The sequence below is a fragment of the Mustela lutreola genome, chromosome 13, assembly GCF_030435805.1.
Source record: "Mustela lutreola isolate mMusLut2 chromosome 13, mMusLut2.pri, whole genome shotgun sequence".
NCBI lineage: Eukaryota > Metazoa > Chordata > Mammalia > Carnivora > Mustelidae > Mustela > Mustela lutreola.
The window spans coordinates 86,175,800-86,196,865 of NC_081302.1; the positions used below are offsets into that span (position 1 = coordinate 86,175,800).

The 21,066-nt window shown below is 32.0% G+C and overlaps 1 protein-coding gene across 2 annotated transcripts in view; it reads left to right on the forward strand.

Annotated features, from left to right (window-relative positions):
- The window catches only part of PSPC1 (paraspeckle component 1), a 104,949-nt gene that overhangs the window by 54,362 nt on the left and 29,521 nt on the right, over positions 1 to 21,066 (forward strand). For both annotated transcript variants that reach the window (XM_059144158.1, XM_059144159.1), the window contains exons 7-8: positions 16,642 to 16,699; positions 19,957 to 20,126. In XM_059144158.1, the coding sequence (XP_059000141.1) occupies positions 16,642 to 16,699; positions 19,957 to 20,126 (228 nt within the window). The remainder of the gene's footprint in view (positions 1 to 16,641; positions 16,700 to 19,956; positions 20,127 to 21,066) is intronic.

Sequence of the window (21,066 nt, forward strand, 5' to 3'; positions counted from 1 at the left end):
TGAATTTATCCTTGCAGTGATGTTTAACAAGTTTCTCTGTCCCTGAGTTTCTTTTAAATTGGAGCTCTGAAGATTTGGTCTTACTGAGGTTTTTTTGGGAAGGCAAAATGGTAGGGCAAACAAGGATACTTCAGATATGTTAAAATCCACATGTTCTTAATGTGAACTAACAAGTCTTACTATTCACCTTAGATGAGTGCCATTTTTAATAGTCATTATTCTGAAAAATATTTACTGGTGTTTTCTTCCCTAGCTATTCAGAAGTCATTCTTTAATAAAGTTTCTGAGGCTAAAAGTATTAATTCAAGTCACTGACTCTTGCGGACCTTCTGCCCCCATTCTTCTGTCCCTTGGAAAAATTTTAAACTTTTCTAAAAAAGAATACACACAGTAAAATGCACCCTAACTTGTATAACAACAACAAGAAATTTTTATCTTGGTTACATCAAGTAAATATCCTTTGACTAAAAATTATGTGGCATTTAAATTCAATTAGAGAGGTTTCTTACTATTTGTAAGTTACACTAAATGTTTAATTTAATTGATTTTTAAATTCCATTACCAAGTTAGTTGAGTTTTCAAGCATTGCATATTTTCTCCTAATTTCTAGCATTTCTAGCATCATTTTGCAATTCTCTTTTTCCTACTTGGATACATAGTCTTTGCCTATGACGTATTTTAAATGTGGTCTTAGGTCTTTTGGTTGTTAAATGTGAACATAATCTGTTGGATTTATCAATGTGAGGATATTTTATGATGTTATAAAACTACGTGGAATTAAAATCTTTTGGTCCATATTTTGAAAACTAGTGACTAAGTTTTTATTTTCAAGTATAATCAAGATGTAAACCACATATAATACATTTCCTAGGAAAACTTTATTTTGTTCCATTGAGGATTAGGAAATTCTTCCTTGTCCTTTTATGTACCTGAACTTTTCTTTTCCTAAAGTACTTGCTTATAGTCAGATTTGGTGGAATTAGCTTTCTTACTATTTTTTTGGCATAAATTTTGCTTTCTTGGAGCATATGTGTAGCTATTTGTAATGTCATATACATAAATAATTTAGGGGACTAAAAGTAAATGATTAAGTAAAATGTATTCTCCTGTTACATTTAAGTTGGCTATATCATAAATTTGTTTGTAGGCTCTTTATTCTTTGAAATTATTTCATAGAATTTTTTTAAAAACACACCAGTGTTTTTTATATTTGTTCAGTGGCATATAATATAGGCATAATTAATGAAGGACAGATTTTAAATTTACCTTTCTATTCAAAAATTATTTGGAAATGTTGCTATAATTTAAAATTGAAATACTGCAAATTCTTGTTTTAATTTTAAAACATTTGTATGTTTAAAATTAATTTTTTGGTGGGTAGAATTTTACAAATTACCAATGAACTTTGAGAATAAATGAATTACATATTTAAAATATTCATGGTGGGTTTATTAAAGCATTTCAAAAATAGATCATTTATTGAAAATAAATTTCTTATTGAAAATGTAAATGTTATATTTTAATGTTAAGGTATTATTATTAAGATATTAAGATATCTTTGTTTTCAGGTAGTTAAAGTATAATTTGTATATTTGAAACATCGTAAGATTAATTTGGCTAGAGCAGAAGTCAGCTGGACCAGTGCCCAGTTTCTGCCACTCTACCACAGAGCTAAGAGTGGTTTTACATTTTAGAGAGTTGATAGATAAGGAAAATAAGAGAATATTAGAGTATCCGTGACTCAAAAAACACAAGGTACTTAATACTCTTTGACCCTGTGCAGAAGAAGTTGGCTGAATCCTGGGCTGGAGAGTTGGTGCTAAGTTTTTTGTTTTTATGTTTGTGTTTCTGTTTTTAATTAATATTCTTGTTAGGCCACAAAGTTAACTATGTTCTTAATTTTCTGAAGAGGAACCATACTTAAAATAGTATGTAACAAAGGAATTAAATTTTTAGGGGAAATACAGTCTTTGCCAGATTTTTAGTTTTTTGGATAGACAGAAGTTTTTCATCATTTTGGTATCAGTTTTAATTGGTTCCTAGCTTCATAATGCTTGTTAATATAAGCTAATCAAGCACTGAAGAAATGTTAACAAAAATTCTTTATAGGTCTTGACTGTTTTGTGTTAATAGACGAAACATTGAGGTAATTGTTTTATCAGTTACTCTTCATTTACTTTAAAACCGTCTTTGGAAAAAATTGTTAAATTTAATGTTTGTTTTTGTTTTTAAAAGCTTTGAAATTAGGCCCTCTTACGTGCTTTCTCTTTTTTCACTGTTCAGTTTAAAGGGAGGAATCAAATGGTAAGTGTTCAGCTTGCCCAAGTAGTAAGAGTAATTAGTATAAAGCAGATTTACTTGGTTTAAGATGCCACCTCTCATTTCTTTCTAATATTCCTATTAGGAATATTCCGACATAGATAGTAGTATGGACTTTTGAAGTAGAAAATAAGAACTGATTTCCATATTTTGTGTCTTGAAAAATAATTTTAAGTGTTTTAAGGATATGTCAGCACCTCATCAACTAGAAGTCATGAAATAATGCCTTATTTCTTAGAAGTCAAGCTCTTTGATAACTCTGGTAATTATAAATAAAACACGTTAATTTTCACTTGTAGCATAATGTATTTTTGACAGCCATAACAATGTATTTATTTTTATGCTGTGTTTTAAATACATTTAAGTTTATCTTTACTTTTACCATACTGTAGAGTGTAATACCAAACCATTTTCTTGATAGTACTTATTGGGTTGAAATTTTCTATTTACCACAATTTTAAAACTTTTGGACACATCACAGTAAGTTACAGTGTTAGTATAAAAATGTATGAGATTATCTCTTATGAATGTTTGTGATTTTTTTTTTAATTTTTGTTAAGTTGCTTCACTTAATATAGATGAAGTAGTTTAAACATTTTAGTGCTTCAGTTTACCTGTCTTTATCTGTGGATTCAGTTTGTGTTGGAGTAAAGTGAAGATTTTAATTATAATTTTTTTAATGCAGTTTTTTAGAGTAAGCTTTGCTTTCTTGGGAAAAATGATAATTTTATAAGAACATCTAAATCTCATTCTAGCTTTAGCAGTTGCATCAAGTAGTTATAAAATACTTTGTTTAGATAAATTGGGGCACTGTTTATATGGGATGCTGTTTTATTTTAAAACTTCAGGAGTGTTTTTTTTTTTTTTAGAAGTTTGTATTTGATGTAAATATTAATCTTTGTTTTTTAGTAAATAAAAGAATAGCCCTTCAGATCTGTTTCAAAACACATACATGAATTGATACTGAAGAATTTTTACTTTTGTTTGAGTAGGTGGGAATAGCCCTGGATATTTAAACACATGTGCATAATAAACCTGGAAATAAATGTATATTATATGCTAGGGCAATAATTTGATTCAGTTATGTTTCTTTGTCAGAGTAGTTCTAGTATATTATATAGTGAGGCCAAGACCATTAAGGAGAAGTAGCCAGAGGCTAAGGGTGTAATGCCTCTTCCATGGTAGTGTTTTTCAAATAGTGCATAATAAACCCTCAGGGACGTTTTTAAAAACGTAGGTTGTTCCCCTTAGGTCTCCAGCCTACAAATGGATTCGTTTCATGATTACAGTAGAATCTAATACATTCTCCATTGATCACATTTTTGGCTAAATTTAGTAATTTTCAACCTGTGCATCACATCTTTTCGAACTTAAAAAAAAAATGTCTGAGTTCAATTCATCAAATATTTTTGATGCAGTGGGTCTGCGTTGGAGCCATGGAATCTGCATTTTAAGCAGCTCTTCAGTCTCTTTATTTTCATTAGCAAAATAGAAGACAATTGGCTGTATCTTGAAATGAGATATAGTTGAAATATTGAAATAAGAATATTAGTAGTTGAATTTTTTATGGATCCTGGGAGTTTGAAGGGAGGGCTCAGAGCCAGTCAACATGGAGGATAGGATTCATACACTTAATGGAAGTACCCCAGCATTTTATGTGAATAGTGCTGTGTGGGATTTTGGTGTGACAACTTTTAGTTCAGCTTTCAGCCTATATATGGAGGAGGTATTGTCTCAAATGATGGATTAACTTTTTGTTTTTTAAGTATTTCATCTAGACTGGGGGTTGACGGACTGGGATAAGCCAGGCCAAATCTGAACATTGCCTGTTTTTGGAAAGTTTTATTGGAATACAGTTGTGTTTATATTTTGATTATGGCTGCTTTGTCCAAAAATGGTAGATTGACTAGTCATGACACAGCTGTATGAGACTGTATCAAGACCCTTTGACCTGCTAAGCCTGAAATACATACTATCTGTTTCTTTGCCAAAAAAGTTTGCCCACCCCTGGTCTAGAGTCCAGTCTGAGAGTTGGGGGTAATCTATAAAAAGTGACTCGTCTTAACCAAACTCCAAAGAGTTTGTGAATTAAAATGCAAATTTATTAATTAATATGTTTTTTTCCAGTGTTTTTAGAAGGCTTATTGAACAGAGCACCTCATATCTTAGAATCAAGGTCCCTGAAGAATCCAAATTAGTGTCCTGAAGGTTTATTGGTAGTCGTGGTTATAAATCAGAGCAGAAGTTACTGGAAGAACTGATAAAGCATCACTACCCCATAGCTGATTATCTTAGAGTTTTCAGATATTTTCTTAGTAGAGACATAAAGCATTGTTCTTTCATTTGTTACGCTTTCTTGATCAGTACTGCCAAATTTGGCCTATTTAATAAGCCTTTTCTTTGTTAGTCTTCTTTCCTGCTTCTTGAGTGGGCATTGTTTCTTTTCTCTGATTTGATTATGACCCAGTTTTCCCTGATGTGCCATGTACAAAATCAAAACAGAAGTTCTAGCCAGTAATAAAATTTCATTAATAGGTCCTGACACAGAGAACTGACCATAATCATTAATTACTAGCGAGTAGGTACAAATATATTTTCTGAAATGATTTTTGAATTTTTGAGAGAAGTTGCCGTTTTGTGGTTTCCACCTGGCCATTACTCCTCTTTATATATAAATTTTTTAGCTCTAACAAGTGATTTAATTGTATTGCAGAAGAAGATTGTTTTTTGGAAGTCTAAACACCTGAAGCATTCAAACAAAGGACATACTTCACAAGGAGTGTTTATAGCATCTTTATTTTTCTGTGGATATGACCGAAGAATTATTTGCTGTAGGGTTTGGTGTCAGATTTAGGTTTGACTTGCTGGGTAGCTAAGTATATATACCTCTTGCTGTTCATAGTGGCAGTCCAGTTCCAGTGATTTAGACATGATGGTAAAGATCAGAATTGATTCTATCAGTTATATTGCAGTGATTTCCCATATAATGCTCTAGATATAAACAGGTTTTTATTAATGTTTTCATTTATTTATTTACTAAAATAATTTAATGTGTTTCTTACAGTGAGCCAGGAACTTTTCTGGATATTTGGGATGGAGCCTAATTGGAATTAGACTTGTAGTCAAGTGAAAACAAAAATCTATAGGTGTTTACATTTGTAATGTTTACATGTACTTTGGAAGTGATCTTTAGGGATTTTGACAACTGAGAGTATTTGAATTGAAAATACGTATCAAATTTAACCAGCTATGGAAATCTTTGATCCTTTCACTTCTCTTTGAAACTTCTCAGGATTTTTTTTTAAAGACTTCATTTGTTTATTAGAGATCACAAGTAGGCAGAGAGGCAGGCAGAGAGAGAGGAGGAAGCAGGCTCCCCGCAGAGCAGAGACCCTGATGTGGGGCTTGATCCTAGGATGCTGGGATCATGACCTGAGCCGAAGGCAGAGGCTTTAACCCACTGAGCCACCCTGGTGCCCCTTCTCGGGATTTTTTAATAGGGGAAAACATAATTTTTATTCTGATTGGGACAACTGAATATGGGTACTATTTAAATATGAGCACAATAAATTGCCCAACTGTGAATCATATTTAAAAGGTAATAATAATGTAGCAACTAAATATTGATTTAATCAACTGGAAGAACTACACTCAGAAGATGGAAAGAGAAAAATGGGGATTGGGTGCATATAAGAGAGCTAATTTCTTAAGCTAAATATTTAGATATCTAAAGTAAAAATGTTTTAAACGAAAATAAAATTGTGTAATTTAAAATATGGAGACAGGGTCTGTAAAGAACAAAGTGTTTTCCTCTGGGAGAAGGAATCAGGAGTAGATGGAAGTGTGACTGAGGACAGATCTTTTTAAAAATTATATCTTAAATTATGAATGTGTGCCTATAAAATTTTAATTAGCTTAATAAAAATATACATCTTAAAAAAATGAAGTTACTTTTTTATAGCAGGCAGAAAAACGGGCTGGCTCAGGCAAAGCAGGATGGATGATTGTCCCAATCATATAATTATAAATAATTGTTTTTTCATTCATATTTAAAAGACTTCCGAATAATTCCAAAGGGAAATGCTTATTGAGCCTTCCTTAAACTCTACACACACTTTATCAGAAGTCACTCTATTGTACTTAATTATTTCTGTGTCCAGTTAGATGATTAGGTGTCCTTTTTTGTCTTACCTTCCATTAGAGTTTCAGAGAGGCTTATAATCAGAAAAATTTCTTTATCTCTTTCCTCCTGGAGAATGTACTCAGTGTATGCATAACCTTCTCTGACTATACACCTCAGCTGTATCCTTTTCAATATTCTTTTTTAATGCTTACCACATTACATTCTAATTATTTTCTGACTTTGTTACCAACTAATTTGCCTCTTTGAATTTTTTGAGTTTGAGAGTCTGTGTTTGTCATATTGTAGTTACTTAGACACGAATAGGGAGAATTAAATAGTTGTTTGATGTCCTGTTTTTCAAATACCAGTCCTCCTCAGTCAGACAATTTTCACTCTTCTTTTTGGGTCACAATACTTTGGTATTTATTGAATACTAATGTCTCAGATGTTAAGCCTTTGTAGTTTTGAAACATAGGTGGTGTTAAGACTATTGATATTTTTGTAGACTTCATAATGGAATCCCGTAACAGTAAATTTTTCAAAAATAGTCAAATAACAATTTTTTTGTTTGGTTTTCAGCACACCTAACTTTTCATTATTTGGATCCCACTTGAATATCCTATAAGAGCATTAGACTTACAGGAAGATTTAGAGGTTTCCATTTAATAAGAAAATTTGTTCACTGTTTTACTATTTCGGAACAGAGTGCTTGGGTACCTTGGAGGATACAGAAATGAATCAAGCTCAGGGTCAGGTCTTTGAGGATTAGGTGTAGAGTATCTACGTAAAAGTATACAGAGATACAGCTAAAAAGTTTTGAGAGTTAAGAGAAAGATTCTCTGCTAGGGAACATGAAGAGTGCATTGAGTAGCCTTGGCACTGTTGTAGAGATTATTTTGGATTTTTTAAAAAAATATGAATGGTTTATTATTCCACTGTGTTGTAGATATACATCATGTCTTTTCATTTGAAATGGTCAGTTGTTCTCATCTTTGTTCAGAATGATAAGATCTTTCAGCTCATGTTTACCTTTCTGGAGGGGTTGAGAAGAAGAAAGTCAAGATTGGCAAATAGAAATGTTAACTAAAGTAAACACTTTTTGAGATGTCACATATGTGTGATATAAATAATAAGATTTTTAGGTATTAAGTTGAATTAAAAAGATTCTAGGAAGACATAAAAATTCAACTTGTTACTTCTGCTTTGTGACTTAGCATTATATTTAGAGCCACCCTGAAATAGGAGTTGTTCTACAAGGTGATTGTGTAAAAAAAATTTTTTTTAGGTCAGCCTCCATCTAGTATCTTTTGTACTTTGTATTGAGGACATAAAGTTCTGCTAGTATCACCTGAAATGCCAGAGTTTTATATCAAATCTGACTAAATAAATGTGAATGTTAATATCTCTCTGTAGTTATTATCTAACTATTAGTGATGGGGTAGGAACTTGGGTTTGTGAACATGCTCTGCTGATGAAATGTTTTTATTTCTGTTTAAAATTTCAAGCAATTGAAAGTATATGGGTAAGTCTGCCTATATTTTGTCTTATGATATCCTGCGCTATATTGTACATCATGTTTCATGTTCTCTGTTTTCTGGTTGTAAATTTACCTTGTTTCTCACTAAGTAACTTCTTCATTTGGCCTATTACTGCTTCTTAAAATTCTGCTTTTAAACAATTGATATGCTTATTATAGTAGTTTCTCTTATAATTGTATATTTTAAATACTTGGATTTTATTTAGTTACCACTGAAATATTTTTAGAATTCTTATAAATGTACCTGTAGCTTTGAGTTATCTACTTAGGAAAAACATAATTTGTTAAAATTTCAGTGTTTCTGGCATACTGCTAAAATAATGTAATGTCTAATATCATTAACAGAAAGATTCCCCATTAAATATATACTTTAATTCTTTATACATCAGAACACATGTGCTTTTGTTTGTTCCTTCCACTGCTTTCTTCTGTTGATGGGGCCAGTTTGGCATTTCTTCTTATACAGTTTATATTAGTCCTTCTGTTTCATCTTTCCTATCATAGTCTGACCAGTCATGATAGTTGTTTTGACTTTGGTAAGGAAATGTACTGGTTAAGAGGTTATGGGTGAAGAAATGCGAACCAGTTACCAGTATTATGTGAGCTTTTTGATAGGACACTATTCAAAATACTGTGTTTGTGGCTGTAGCTGATACCATCGTGGTTGATTTCTTTAAGAGTTTAGGATAGAATAACCAAATCTGAATAAATATTTCTAATCAGTTTCAATTTTTAAAAGCATCTCTTTAAAGTTTGCCATAACAGTTGAAAGGTGATGGTGATCATGATAATTTTGAAAATGTCCCTTGGGTATATGATTAAAAATATTCTTAGTTGAATATGAATTTGTTTTAAAAATAATTTGTTTAAAATATTTATTCCCTTCCATCTCTTGATACATGATGATTATATGTAATTATATTTAATTAATCTTCAGTTAGAAAACCACCCTAGTTATTAAAAAGCTGCAATTTCTGTATTTGACAGTGAAACCAAGCATAATCTTTTAAAGGTACCCAAACCAGGCTTTAAAAATACATTGAGTGAGGGGCACCTGGGTGGCTCAGTGGGTTCAGCCTCTGCCTTTGGCTCAGGTCATGATCTCAGGGTCCTGGGATCGAGCTCTGCATTGGGCTTTCTGCTTGGCAGGGAGTCTACTTTCCTTCCTCTCTCTGCCTGACCCTCTGCTTAACTTGTGATCTCTCTTTGTCAAATAAATAAATAAAATCTTTTTTAAAAAAGTACATTGAGTGAATGTAGATTAAGAGGTTCTTGTCTTGAGGTTAATGAATATAGTGAGCTAAGATGTCAGCCTTCCTACTTAAATTTGTTTCCTCTTACTTCTGATTTTAAATTTAACAAGTAACAAATCTTTATTATTCGTAACTAAAAGAAACATAAAAAATTTTTAATAGGGATGCCTGAATGGCTCATTTGGTTTAGCATCTGCCTTCGTCTCAGGTCATGATCCCAGGGTCCTGGGATCGAGTTCCACATTGGGCTCTGTGCTCAGCGCGGAGCCTGCTTCTCTCTCTGCTTGCCGCTCCTCCTGCTTGTGCATGTGCGCTCCCTCTCCCTCTCTCTCTCTCTGACAGATAAATAAAATTTTTAATAGACTAATTTTTAGTTTTAGATTCATAGCAGAATTGAGCCGAAGATAGAGATTTCCCATATATCTCCTTCCGCCAACATGTATCCAGAGTCCTTCACTATCACAATGGAACATCCTTATTGCCAAAAGAAAATAGTTTATGTTAGGGTTCACTTTGGTGTTGGGCAGTCGGTGGACTTTCAACAAATGTACCCGTTAAGAATCCTCTGCGCTCTGTCTCTTTATCCCCCTCTCCTTCCTAATCTTGGGGACCCACTGATTTCTGCTACTTTCATTATAGTTTTGCCTTTTCCAGAATGTCTTATAGTTGGAATCCTATGATATGTAGCCTTTTCATACTGACTTTTTGGTAATAAGCATTTTAAGGTTACTCTGTGTCTTTTCATGGCTTGATAGCTTGTTTATTTTTAGTGCTAAATAATGTCTCATTGTCTGGATGTACCAGTTTATCCATTCACCTACTGATGGACATCTTGATTGTTTCCAAGTTTTAGCAGTTACGAAAAAGCTGCTATAAACATCCATGTGCAGGTTTTTGTGTGGTCATAAGTTTTCAGCTCCTTTGTGTGAATACCAAGGAGTATAGTTGCTGGATTGTGTGTATGTAAGATTATCTTTAGTTTTGTAAGAAACTGTTAAATTGTCTTCCAAAGTGAATATGCCATTTATAATCCCTATCAGCAGTGAATGAGAATTCTTAATTCTTTACATCCTTGTCAGCACTATGTGTTGTCAGTATTTAGGATTTTGGTCATTCTAATTGGTGTGTTGTGGTATCTCATTGTTGTCTTAATTTGCAATTCCCTAATGATACATGGTGTAAAATTTCATTTTAACAGTTATAAAACTGAGGAACATTTTCCCAGATATCATGGAATGTATGTATTCAAATTGAGGGTAAAAAACCATCACAGATTGTATTTATTGAAAGATTGTCTTAGGTTGCTTAAAACATAATTCCCCCCTGCCCTGAGGTCTAGTAGTGAATAGTATGTTTTGGAAATTACTCTTTTTAACTACTTGAAGTAAAAATAAAAATGTTAAGCATTTTTGCTTAACATTCTCAAGCATTTTCTGTATCATTATGATTGAAAGTTTGCATGCTATTATTTGTATCAGTGGGAACATGTCTTCCCTTTTTAGTTTACAATTACTTCATTTCTATTAAGAAAAGATTACTTTGTTGATGCATATACCCTTCAGTATTAGAACTTTTTAAATGAGTGAATAATTTCTTGTCAAAGAGGCCTACCTTTTATTTTGAATTTTTTTCTTTATACCCATTTTCTTAATATTTCATGTAATTGATTTTTCTTTCATTTTTAATTTCCAAATACCCTGTTTGTTAGATAGTATTTCAGCTGCTAATCAAATTAAAGAGTAATGATCATGGTCATTAAAACTGCATTCATTCAAACAGGAATTTACATTACTCAGTGTCAGATTAATATATCTTTATCATTGATTGCAAAATGTTTTAGTTGATACTATGTTGAATCATTATGTAGTGTACTTTTCTAAACCCTAGGCATTCATATTCTACTTTTAGACTCACCTTTGTGTACCATGTGAATCCTTTAAATTTGGTTATCTAAAAAAAAGAAACTACAGTATCTTTAAGTTCACAGGTTGATATTTTGAGTATTAAGTATTAAAGGAAAAGATCCTATTCTACACAAAATAATGTGAAGTTCTTCACTGGTTTATTTACTTTACATTAGTGCAGATTTTCTGCTTTTATTTTCATGAATGAATACTGACTAGAACTTAAAAGCATTGGTTCTTAAACTGTTTGGTATTGAAATTTTTTTACACTATTAAAAATTAAGAGCTTTTGTTTTGTTTTGTTACAGCAGTGATTACCATATTAGATAAGAGAAAGTTGAAAGAAAATCGGTAGTACTGGGAGCACTGGCTTCACTTTACATGTTTGCAGATTTCCTTGACGTTCCACTTATATGTAGTGGGAAGAGTAGTATTGTTTTATTGTTTTGTAAATTTGCTTAATGTTTGGCTTTATAGAAATGGCTGGCTTCCCATATTTGCTTTTGCATTCCATCTGTTGCAGAATGCTCTTTTGATTAAAGTGCATGAAGAAAAACCAGCTTTACTTAGATAAGTAATTCGTAAAATGGAGACGAGTATATTTTAACCTTTTCAGAGAAGTGTACCTATTTTTGTCTTCATTACATTACAATCTTTTGGGCTACCTTGACTGGATTATTTTTTTTTTTAACCTATGCACGATTTTTGTAACGTCATATACCAAACATTAGAAAAATACTGATCCATTAAGTTATGTGCATCTTCTAAATTTTAATACAGTTTATTACACAGAATTAAAAACAAATCACTAATCTTGTCACAAAATGTCTGCCAAATGCTGTCCCAAAGTGGAACATTCCTGTGATACCTTTTGTTAGCCAAAAACTGGCATAAAATGAAGAAACAACTACTGTTAATAGTCATATGAAAAATGAATATTTTGTGGAATTACAACTCTTAGGCCTCTCTGATAGGCTTATTACACATCTTGCTACTGATCCACAGAATAAATCTAGATTAAGCACAGATGTTCACACACCGTTCAAAGCTATGACAGCTTGATGATGAGAGGCTAAGTATAGTTCCCAGGGAGGGTGCTTCGTAGTACTTTTTGCTGCTCTAGATTTTTGCTGCTTCTAAAATTGCTTGCTACAAAACGCACTGAACTTTATGTTCACTTTTTGCCTTTTTCCATAGAAGTAAGAATCCCTTTTTGGTTAGCAAAAGCAGGTACTACAAATGTAGGTCTTTCGCAAAAGCCAAGTGGCATAATACTCCTTTAGAAAAACAAGGAATACCTGTACACAAGTTAGTAATCATAGTTTGTCAGATGCTATCTTATTCTGTTTACAACCCAATCATATGAATGTTTTTCTTGAAGAACCACCCTATTTCAGAATGAAGCAGAAGTGATTTATGTATATATCCTGTTTTGGATAGATTATTAGAAAGACATGCAGGGATTCAGTAAAAATAATTCTAACTGCTTCATCTACATATTCTAGTTGAAATTTTAAAAATTAGTTGTTTGGGCAGACAACCTCTCCTCTGCTGTCCTGCCCGTTGCTCCCTTGCAACAATAATAGTTACTAGTGGGGCACCTGGGTGGCTCAGTGGGTTAAAGCCTCTGCTTTCTGCTCAGGTCATGATCCCAGGGTCCTGGGATCGAGCCCCATATGGGGCTCTCTGCCCAGCGGGGAGCCTGCTTCCATTCCTGTCTCTCTGCCTGCCTCTCTTGCCTGCCTCTCTGCCTACTTGTGATCTCTGTCTGTCAAACAAATAAATAAAATCTTTAAAAAAAAATAATAGTTACTAGTAAAAATTGAATATAAGTGCCTTAATTTTTGCTAAAATACCAAGATTTTTGCCTCCCAATTGCTTGTACACCATTCCTACATATGTTGATAGACTGAAAAGCCCAATTAGATTATAGTTTTATAATTGTGTTCTAATGTTTATTAAGACATGAAGCAGTTTTGAATTTGTGCATTTCCCGAAAGGGTCTTGTGGACTCAGTACTCTGCCTGCCACGCTCTGAGAGCCATTGTTTTAATGAATGCTACTTTGATGATGTGGTTCTGGAAATCAGTCATACTTTGCTTGCTTTTTTGGTCAGCTGTGAATTTAAGCATACTTCAATGACAAGCTCAGGAATACATATATATAATTCTTTTAATGGAAAGGCACAACTTGTGAATAAAAATAACTAAAAACCATGCCTTTTGTTGGGTTTTGTTGGAATCCTTGAAAAAAATGAAGGTGTTTTGTGAAGGTAGAAACTTAAATGAACTCTCTTTTGGCAGAATTTTTATGTTAGTTCAACCTTGAGTAAATTATTTAACAGTGCTGTACCTCAGTTTTATGATCTCTAAAATAGGGTAATAGAAGACCTACTTGATAGAGTTGCTGTGAAGAGTAATTGAATTAATTGAATCATTTAAACCAAGTTTTCAGTTTTAATCATAGCTTTATTATCTTATTGCATAGTAATAAAGTACACTTACTGTGTAGTCTTTATCAAGATTTTGTTTACATGTAAGTTGTTTCATGTCAAATCGTGACTCTTAATTTTTGGTAAAGTAGTAAAGCATTAAAATTCGTATCCCAAAAATACCGTGTATTTTATGCACCAGTTCTAATTTCAGATATTAGAATTCATAGAAGTGAGGGTCTTGTGTAATGCCGTGTATTGCCTTTTGGGTGGGTACACAGTTAATAGTGAACTTTCTCCTTACCGTTTCTCCTAACTGATACTTGATAAATAAAGTTAAATGAGAAGTACTGTCTTAATTTTCATTGCTAACCTGTACCTTTAAATATAATCTCTGACCTTTGCATTTTACTAGAAGTATGTAGTACCGGATTTTTAGAAAATGACAGTAATCTTTTTTTTTTTAATTTCTTTTCAGCGTAACAGTATTCATTGTTCTGGCGAAAATGACAGTAATCTTAAGATACGACTAGAAAGTTGAAAACTTCTTTTGCTCCTTTTAAATAGTTAAAAAATGATCTCTCATCTAATTATACTGTCTCTTTTTCTTAATCTTAATGTGTGAAGCTATATAAAACAGTACTCAGTAATTTTCTTTAAGGAAACATCAGTATTAAAGAAATTGAGTATATATGTATCTAATGAAAAATGCTGTATTATATGTATTTTAATGCAGTGATAGGCTACATTAGCATGGATTTTGTTAAGACATTCTGATTATTTCATTTAAAGACATTTTAGAACTGGAAAACCAGTTGTTTCTTTTTTAAAGATTTCTATTTTTAAGTGATTTCTACACTCAACGTGGGGCTCAAACCCACAACCCTGAGATGCAAGAGATGCGTGCTCTTCTGATGGAGCTAGTCAGATGCCCCTGGAACCAGTTTCTAATAGAGCTTCAGAAAGGAAATGTAATGGTCACTGTTGAATAGTTGATTTAAAAAACCTAAGTCTTCGGGTGCCTGACTGGCTCAGTCAGTAGAGCATGTGACTTTTGATCTTGGGGTTGTAAGTTAGAGCTCCATGCTGAGTGTAGAGATTACTTAATAAATAAAAGCTTTTTAAAAATCCAAAATGTATTTGATATATTAATCTCTTCAGAATTCTATTAATGAAGAAAATAGAATAATAGAACAGTTTCTTTTTCAAAGTACTGAACTTTGTGAATAATAAAGCTAAACATTGTTATTCTGGAAAATTGTAGGTGCAGATGAAATTATCAGGAGATAATAAAAACTTTATCTCCCTTTTTGTTCCCACCAGTGAATCCTAGGCATCCAGTTAGGATGTCAGAATATTTAAGGGGGATTTGAAAATTGAAGTCTCAATTGAAAATTGAAGTCTCATACAATAAGATTATCTTAATTACTCTTTGTTAGGGGTTAGATATTGCATTCTTCATCTTTCATTGTTAAGGCAAATCCAAAACTAAAAGTTAAACCCTTGTTCACCTAAGATGTCATGGTCAAAAAATCATGCATTTTACTGTGGTGCTGAAATGGAACCAGCTTTTCCATAACAAGTATCTGCTATAAATAATACCTGGAAGGTTTTGGACATGCTGAAGCAGTCTGCATTTTATCAGGTTCTGGTGATGAGGAAATGACAGCTTGGTTTGATTTATTGATGATAGTGTTAAGTTTGATGATAAAGTAGTATTTTCCATACAGTAGAAATCCATCCTATGAAATCGTCTAGTTGTTTTGCTAGTTAGTATCCATCACTAACCAAACGTTTTATGAGAAGAGACAAATTTTAGTTGTTGTAGGAAAGTTTAAAAAAAAATAGCTTTGAGAAAATTTGGGATTTATGTTTTCTACATAATTGACAAATATTTCTTCCTGATGCTATGTAAGTGATTTATTTTTTTTTAACCACAGCTTTTTTAAAGGTTACATTTTGAGGCATGCCCATTAGCTTAGATAAGGGCAGTAGATCTGGGCTTATCTGCCATATACCATAGGCTTTTACTTCCTCTTTTTCCTAGTGTTTTACACTGGTATTTTGTATTCTTAAAGAATTTTAATCACATTTTAATAAAATTGCTTTCAAAAGAAAAGCACCTTTTTAAGATTTAGACATTTCTACTTTGTCTCAAAATGTGTTTTATGATTGCTACGTTTAACACACTGGTCTGATAATGGAAAAGATCATAATAGTGCAAGTTTGAATTACAGAATTGGGGTAATTTCACCTAGAGATTTCATTGAAGTTAATTCTGTATAACTACTGTTAATATATGAGTTAATAAATGAGTTTTTAGAAGGAGTTGAATTTTACTGAAATTTAAAAGTTGTCATTTGCATGACCTTTTGTATCACAGTTAACCTCGAGAGCATTTTGTTTCAGAACTTGCTGACTGTGTAATAACACTTATTTAGATTTCCAAGTAAAACCCTTGTTCAAATAAAGGAAGCAGTGTTAGGTTGAACTTTTAATAATCGTGTGTTGTGGAGACTTTTCATGGCAAATCTTTAGGTCCTGGGTGAAAAACAGTGCTCAAATATTTGAACAAATGCAAAGGTGTATTAACAATGAAAATTGTCTATATAACTTTATTTTTGGCTTAGTACGCCATAGCTGTTTGTTTTGGATGTTTGAATACATTTGAATATAAAAGGGGTAGTGGTCATTTTTGTTTTAAGACAAAATTTCCTCGTGGAAGGAAAAAAATAATGGGCCCTGGTGGTTATTAATACTAGATTTTTCTTTTTTTGGAGTCTAAGCATATGTCTTTGCTCTCTTGAACATTAAAAACATTCTGTGATAGATTTTATGTAATTTGACACATTGATAATCTAGTAGTATAAACTGAGTGCTCTAAGCACTGTGGCATACCAGACCTGGAAGACTGAAGTTTCTTTTCAGTGTTCTTATTAAGTAAGTCATGTGGAAAGTTTTAATTTTTTAATGGAAAGTGATGTCCCAATTTATTCTTTTCTTTTTGGTTTTAGATGGGAAATGTAAAGTCATAAGATCGATAGGTTGACTGTGACAACTATGCTTACTTACAGAGAGAACAGGAAATGAGAATGGGTGATATGGGTCCCCGTGGAGCAATAAACATGGGAGGTAGGGATTTGAAGCAAAAGCCTTCTGTAACTTGTAATTCTTTGGGGAATTGTACATGCTGTTTATGGTATCTACATATCAGTAGCAAACTAAAATTTGGAACCAGCGCTTATAATGGTGAAATTTCTTATATTAAGTTGAAAAAATACAAGTATATTAAAACTAATATGCTAAGGAAGAATTTTGTTTCATTGAAGGCTAAAAGGTATATTATGTTTTAATAGACTTAATGAAAAATAGACTTTGATAAAACCTGAAACCTGTTCAGTCATTCCATGGTGTAATATATCTATGTTGCATTTTTAAAAAATCAAATTTCATGCTTTCAAATTGGCTCTTTTTACCTTTCTTAGAAATTTTGATAGTTGCTGAATTTGTAGGGTTTTTAAACTTCTTGAGAGTATTTTATAAATTTTTATTGGTAAGGTAATGTTTTGTGTATTAGTTATTTTTATTTATTTTACTGAATGTTTAGCTTATTTTGCCCTCACCTACCATATTGTGCACAAAAGTGCACTGTTCAGAGGCATCTGTGACATGTCAAGAAAATTAGATATGTCTTATGCATCTGGGCTGATGCATATCTTTAGAGATTATGTAAAGTTTTGAAGAAAGTACCTACATTAGCTTCTCCACTATTGAGGGAAGCAGTAGATTTGAAATGTCATACACTTAAAAATTAGATAAATTTTTAAAATACTTGTTTCATATTGTCCCACAGAAGCTGTCACAAAATTAAAATCTTTACATAACTCAAAGTATACATATTGTAGAGATTACATTACCATTAGCATGTAGTACTTAGGATATATAGTGTATGGAGTAAAAAAAAAAAGTAATATGTGGGATGAACATTTTCTGTGATCTACCTTTTTTCCTCTGATTTCTCGTGCAGTTTATTTTCTACTTTCAATCAGATCATCTGAAATTGTTCATTGCTATATATTTTGTCATTTTTCTTACCTACCAGTAAGAAGTTACTAAGCATTTCTGATATACAAAGGAAGCATGATACATGACCCTTACCTATAAAGATCTTAATTTGAAATTAGTTATGGATACATAAATTAATTGGTGAACAAAGAATACATAAGTTCTGTAGGTACAGTTGTAGGACATAAGTTATAGAGACACAGTTGAATATCTGGTAATGTACAAGTACTTCAGTATTATTATGTCTTTTAAAAGTAAGTTGTAGAATAGTGTATAATATAATACAGATAGTTTATTTAAGCGTTATAAATGTGAGGTTATGGATTGGAGGTACTTTAAAATGCCATTATAATTATTAGACTGTCATTAACATTAGAAGCAGCTGAAATATTTCTGATGTTGCTGAGACCTTGGAAGCATTTTAATTGACTTTTAGCAACTTTATCAGAAGAATAATGAGAGTGTATACCTTTAGTTTCCTTAATTAGGAATTTAAGAGAACTAAAATTTTTTATGGCATTTTATTTCATTAGAGAACCATATTACAATTGAGCACTTTCTCAACTCCCCTTAAGTCCAGTCCATTTAATTTTCTCCAATGTACATTTTATTCAATCCGAGACCTTGTCCTGATGGCTTACTAGAGTTATGAATCATTATCATGCAGTTGAATGCCACTGTTGAATCAGTAAATTGTCATATTCTTATCAAATTACATTGATAGAATGTGGCAAAAGATCTTCTGGTGTATCACCAGTGTACTGCCAAGTAAAACATAGATTATAAAACTGTTTTCAGGGGACCAGATAATTCTAACATTTCTTAGATCTTTAAATTTACTTTAAGTGAAGTAATTAAAGTAAATAAAAAGTAAAAAGTAATTAAAGTAAAGTGATAGAAATCTTAATTACTAGAAATAAGACTCTAATTACTGATAGTTGGAAATGTTATTTTTGATTTATTATACCCATAGTTGTATAGTTATATTTGAATCTTGCAATTTAAGTGTAAAAACTATATTTTATTAAAAAGAGAAGAAAATCCTAATCCTTGATCTGTTCTTTTTAGGGAAAGTTAAGATTCCTTATAGATAGTGTCTCCATTCTTCCTCATTTCCATGTGGGACATGTCATGGAATTCTAGTAAAAATTTTTATTTATAGCTATGCTAAGGGAATAGAAATATTCTTGGATAGTTACAATATTCAGTTTGTTAGCAGGGACATTTTGGGATTAAGGAAAATAATTTCATCTCATGAAGTGGCTAAGTTCCCAAGGATTGGGTTGAGAGTGGTAGTCTGTATATTGCCAGGGACTGGTAGGGAGTAAGAAAGACTTTTTCCTTCCAGTTGCTCCCTGGGCTCAGTCTTATGTAGAAGTCAGCTGCATTTGGTCCTAGATAGAGTTCTGGGTTTGAATGAAAGTATCAATCTCCTGTTATAATGTGTTTTTGAGAAATTGAGTTCTGAGGGTTATAAAATTGACCTATAGAATGAAACACTAGAAGAGAACTCTAAGTTGGAGTTTGTCTGTTACGAATTTTTAATGAAATAAAGTATGAATACTTTTAAAAATAAAATTCAAAGAAGATTTGTTAAAATGTTGTATTTGAAACCATTATAAATACAATATTTCAGCTCAAACACTATTGGAATTAACATGAGGTTGGGTGGATATCTTTTTGATGGAAAAATTTGAAGTATATACGATTATCCCCATTTCTATAATTTTTAGTATGTCGAAAAAATTCAGATAGCTCTGTTAATGTTTATATTTGCTTTTAAAAAATAAGCGTTGTCATGATGGCGCTTTTCAGTGGTTCTGCTTAGATTGCCTATTGCTGTAATGTTTCAAGTTAAAAAATAGTACCTCCTATAATTTTGGAATATGTTCAGTAACTTACATTAAAGTCAAGAGGTTAGTTTTAGTGAACTTTATATACCTACTTATAGTTTCCAAGTGCTAATCCTTGGCTGTTAATTTAAACTGGTATAATATAGTTACCATTGTAAGAGAGTAGTTTCTTAAAAAAGACTATAACAAGTAATACTCATTTTTTAAAAAAACTTTGAAGCTTTGACAGTCTCAAATATCCTACAATAACTGATAGTTCTCTCATTTGTTTTATATACATTTGATTTTGGGTTGAAAATTCTGTAGTGTAGGTAATGCTCTATTATGGAGTAGATAAAATTAGGTGCCCTGTTCTCAAAGAAGGAAGTGATTTTGATAATAGTTGTTATATAGTTTGCATAAGTATTGTTAAGTTTTTAATGTTTACTAAACTAAGATAGGACAGCTCTAAGTATAGATTGTTTTGCGTAGATGCATTTAGCCCAGCACCTGCTGGTAACCAAGGTCCTCCTCCAATGATGGGTATGAATATGAACAACAGAGGAACTATACCTGGCCCACCAATGGGTCCTGGTCCTGCCATGGGACCAGAAGGAGCTGCAAATATGGGAACTCCAATGATGCCAGATAATGGAGCAGTGGTAATGTATCATAAACATTATTTTGATTATATTCAGTAATACATATTTTTCTGCCCCAAAGGTAACTTCACACTTAACATAATTTGGCATCATTTGTCTTGGCAGTAAAGGTCACGATGCAGTGAAGGAAACGTAATTTTGTGAAGTTCTATATTGACTTATGAGAGGCAATTTTTATATATAACAAGAGTTAATTTACCATTCTTGGCGCGCTTTTGTACTCAAGTATATGGCAGATACATATTAATTACAGTTATTTTTATATTGCTTTTAGTGTGTATCCACCTCTTAGTATTCACTGTAAAGGCCAAGTATTTTAAGATTGTGTTCTTTTCCTGTGTGGACTCCTTACCTTTGGTGGGGAATGAAACTCCAGTATGTGTGAAAACAGGTTTTAGTAAACACTTTTAACGAAAAGATCACTTACGATTAATTTCAGGGAACTTTTTTAAACTATAAAATAATGTATATTAAAATTTTAACGTGTATTTTCAGTTTACATTTTGCAGTCTTACAGAATTACTCATTTTGTATTTGTTACAAAATTTAAAAAGCATACAGTTTATTTCTTGGTTTGACAGTGTGAAGATATCTTTGTTTGGGTCAAATAATTATAAAAGCAAAATTTTTCAGTAGTTCTTATTTTATTTGAATATCAGTAGCAAGACTCGTAACTTCTCTCATTTTCCTTGAAGTCTATCACTGTTTAAATGAGACTCTTGGCAGAACATTTTCTCATTTGGTTTTGTTAATGGTTGTTCTAAATAATATTCAGAAAAGGAAGATTGGTTGATTGTATGTTTTGAAAAGGCAGTTTAGTTTTGGAATTACACAGCAGATGTTAAGGCGTCATTGCTGCTAAGAAAGAAAAAGCACTGCCAATTAAATTCAGACATGCCATCAAATATAAATCCATACTGTTTCAGAGATGTTAAAAGTG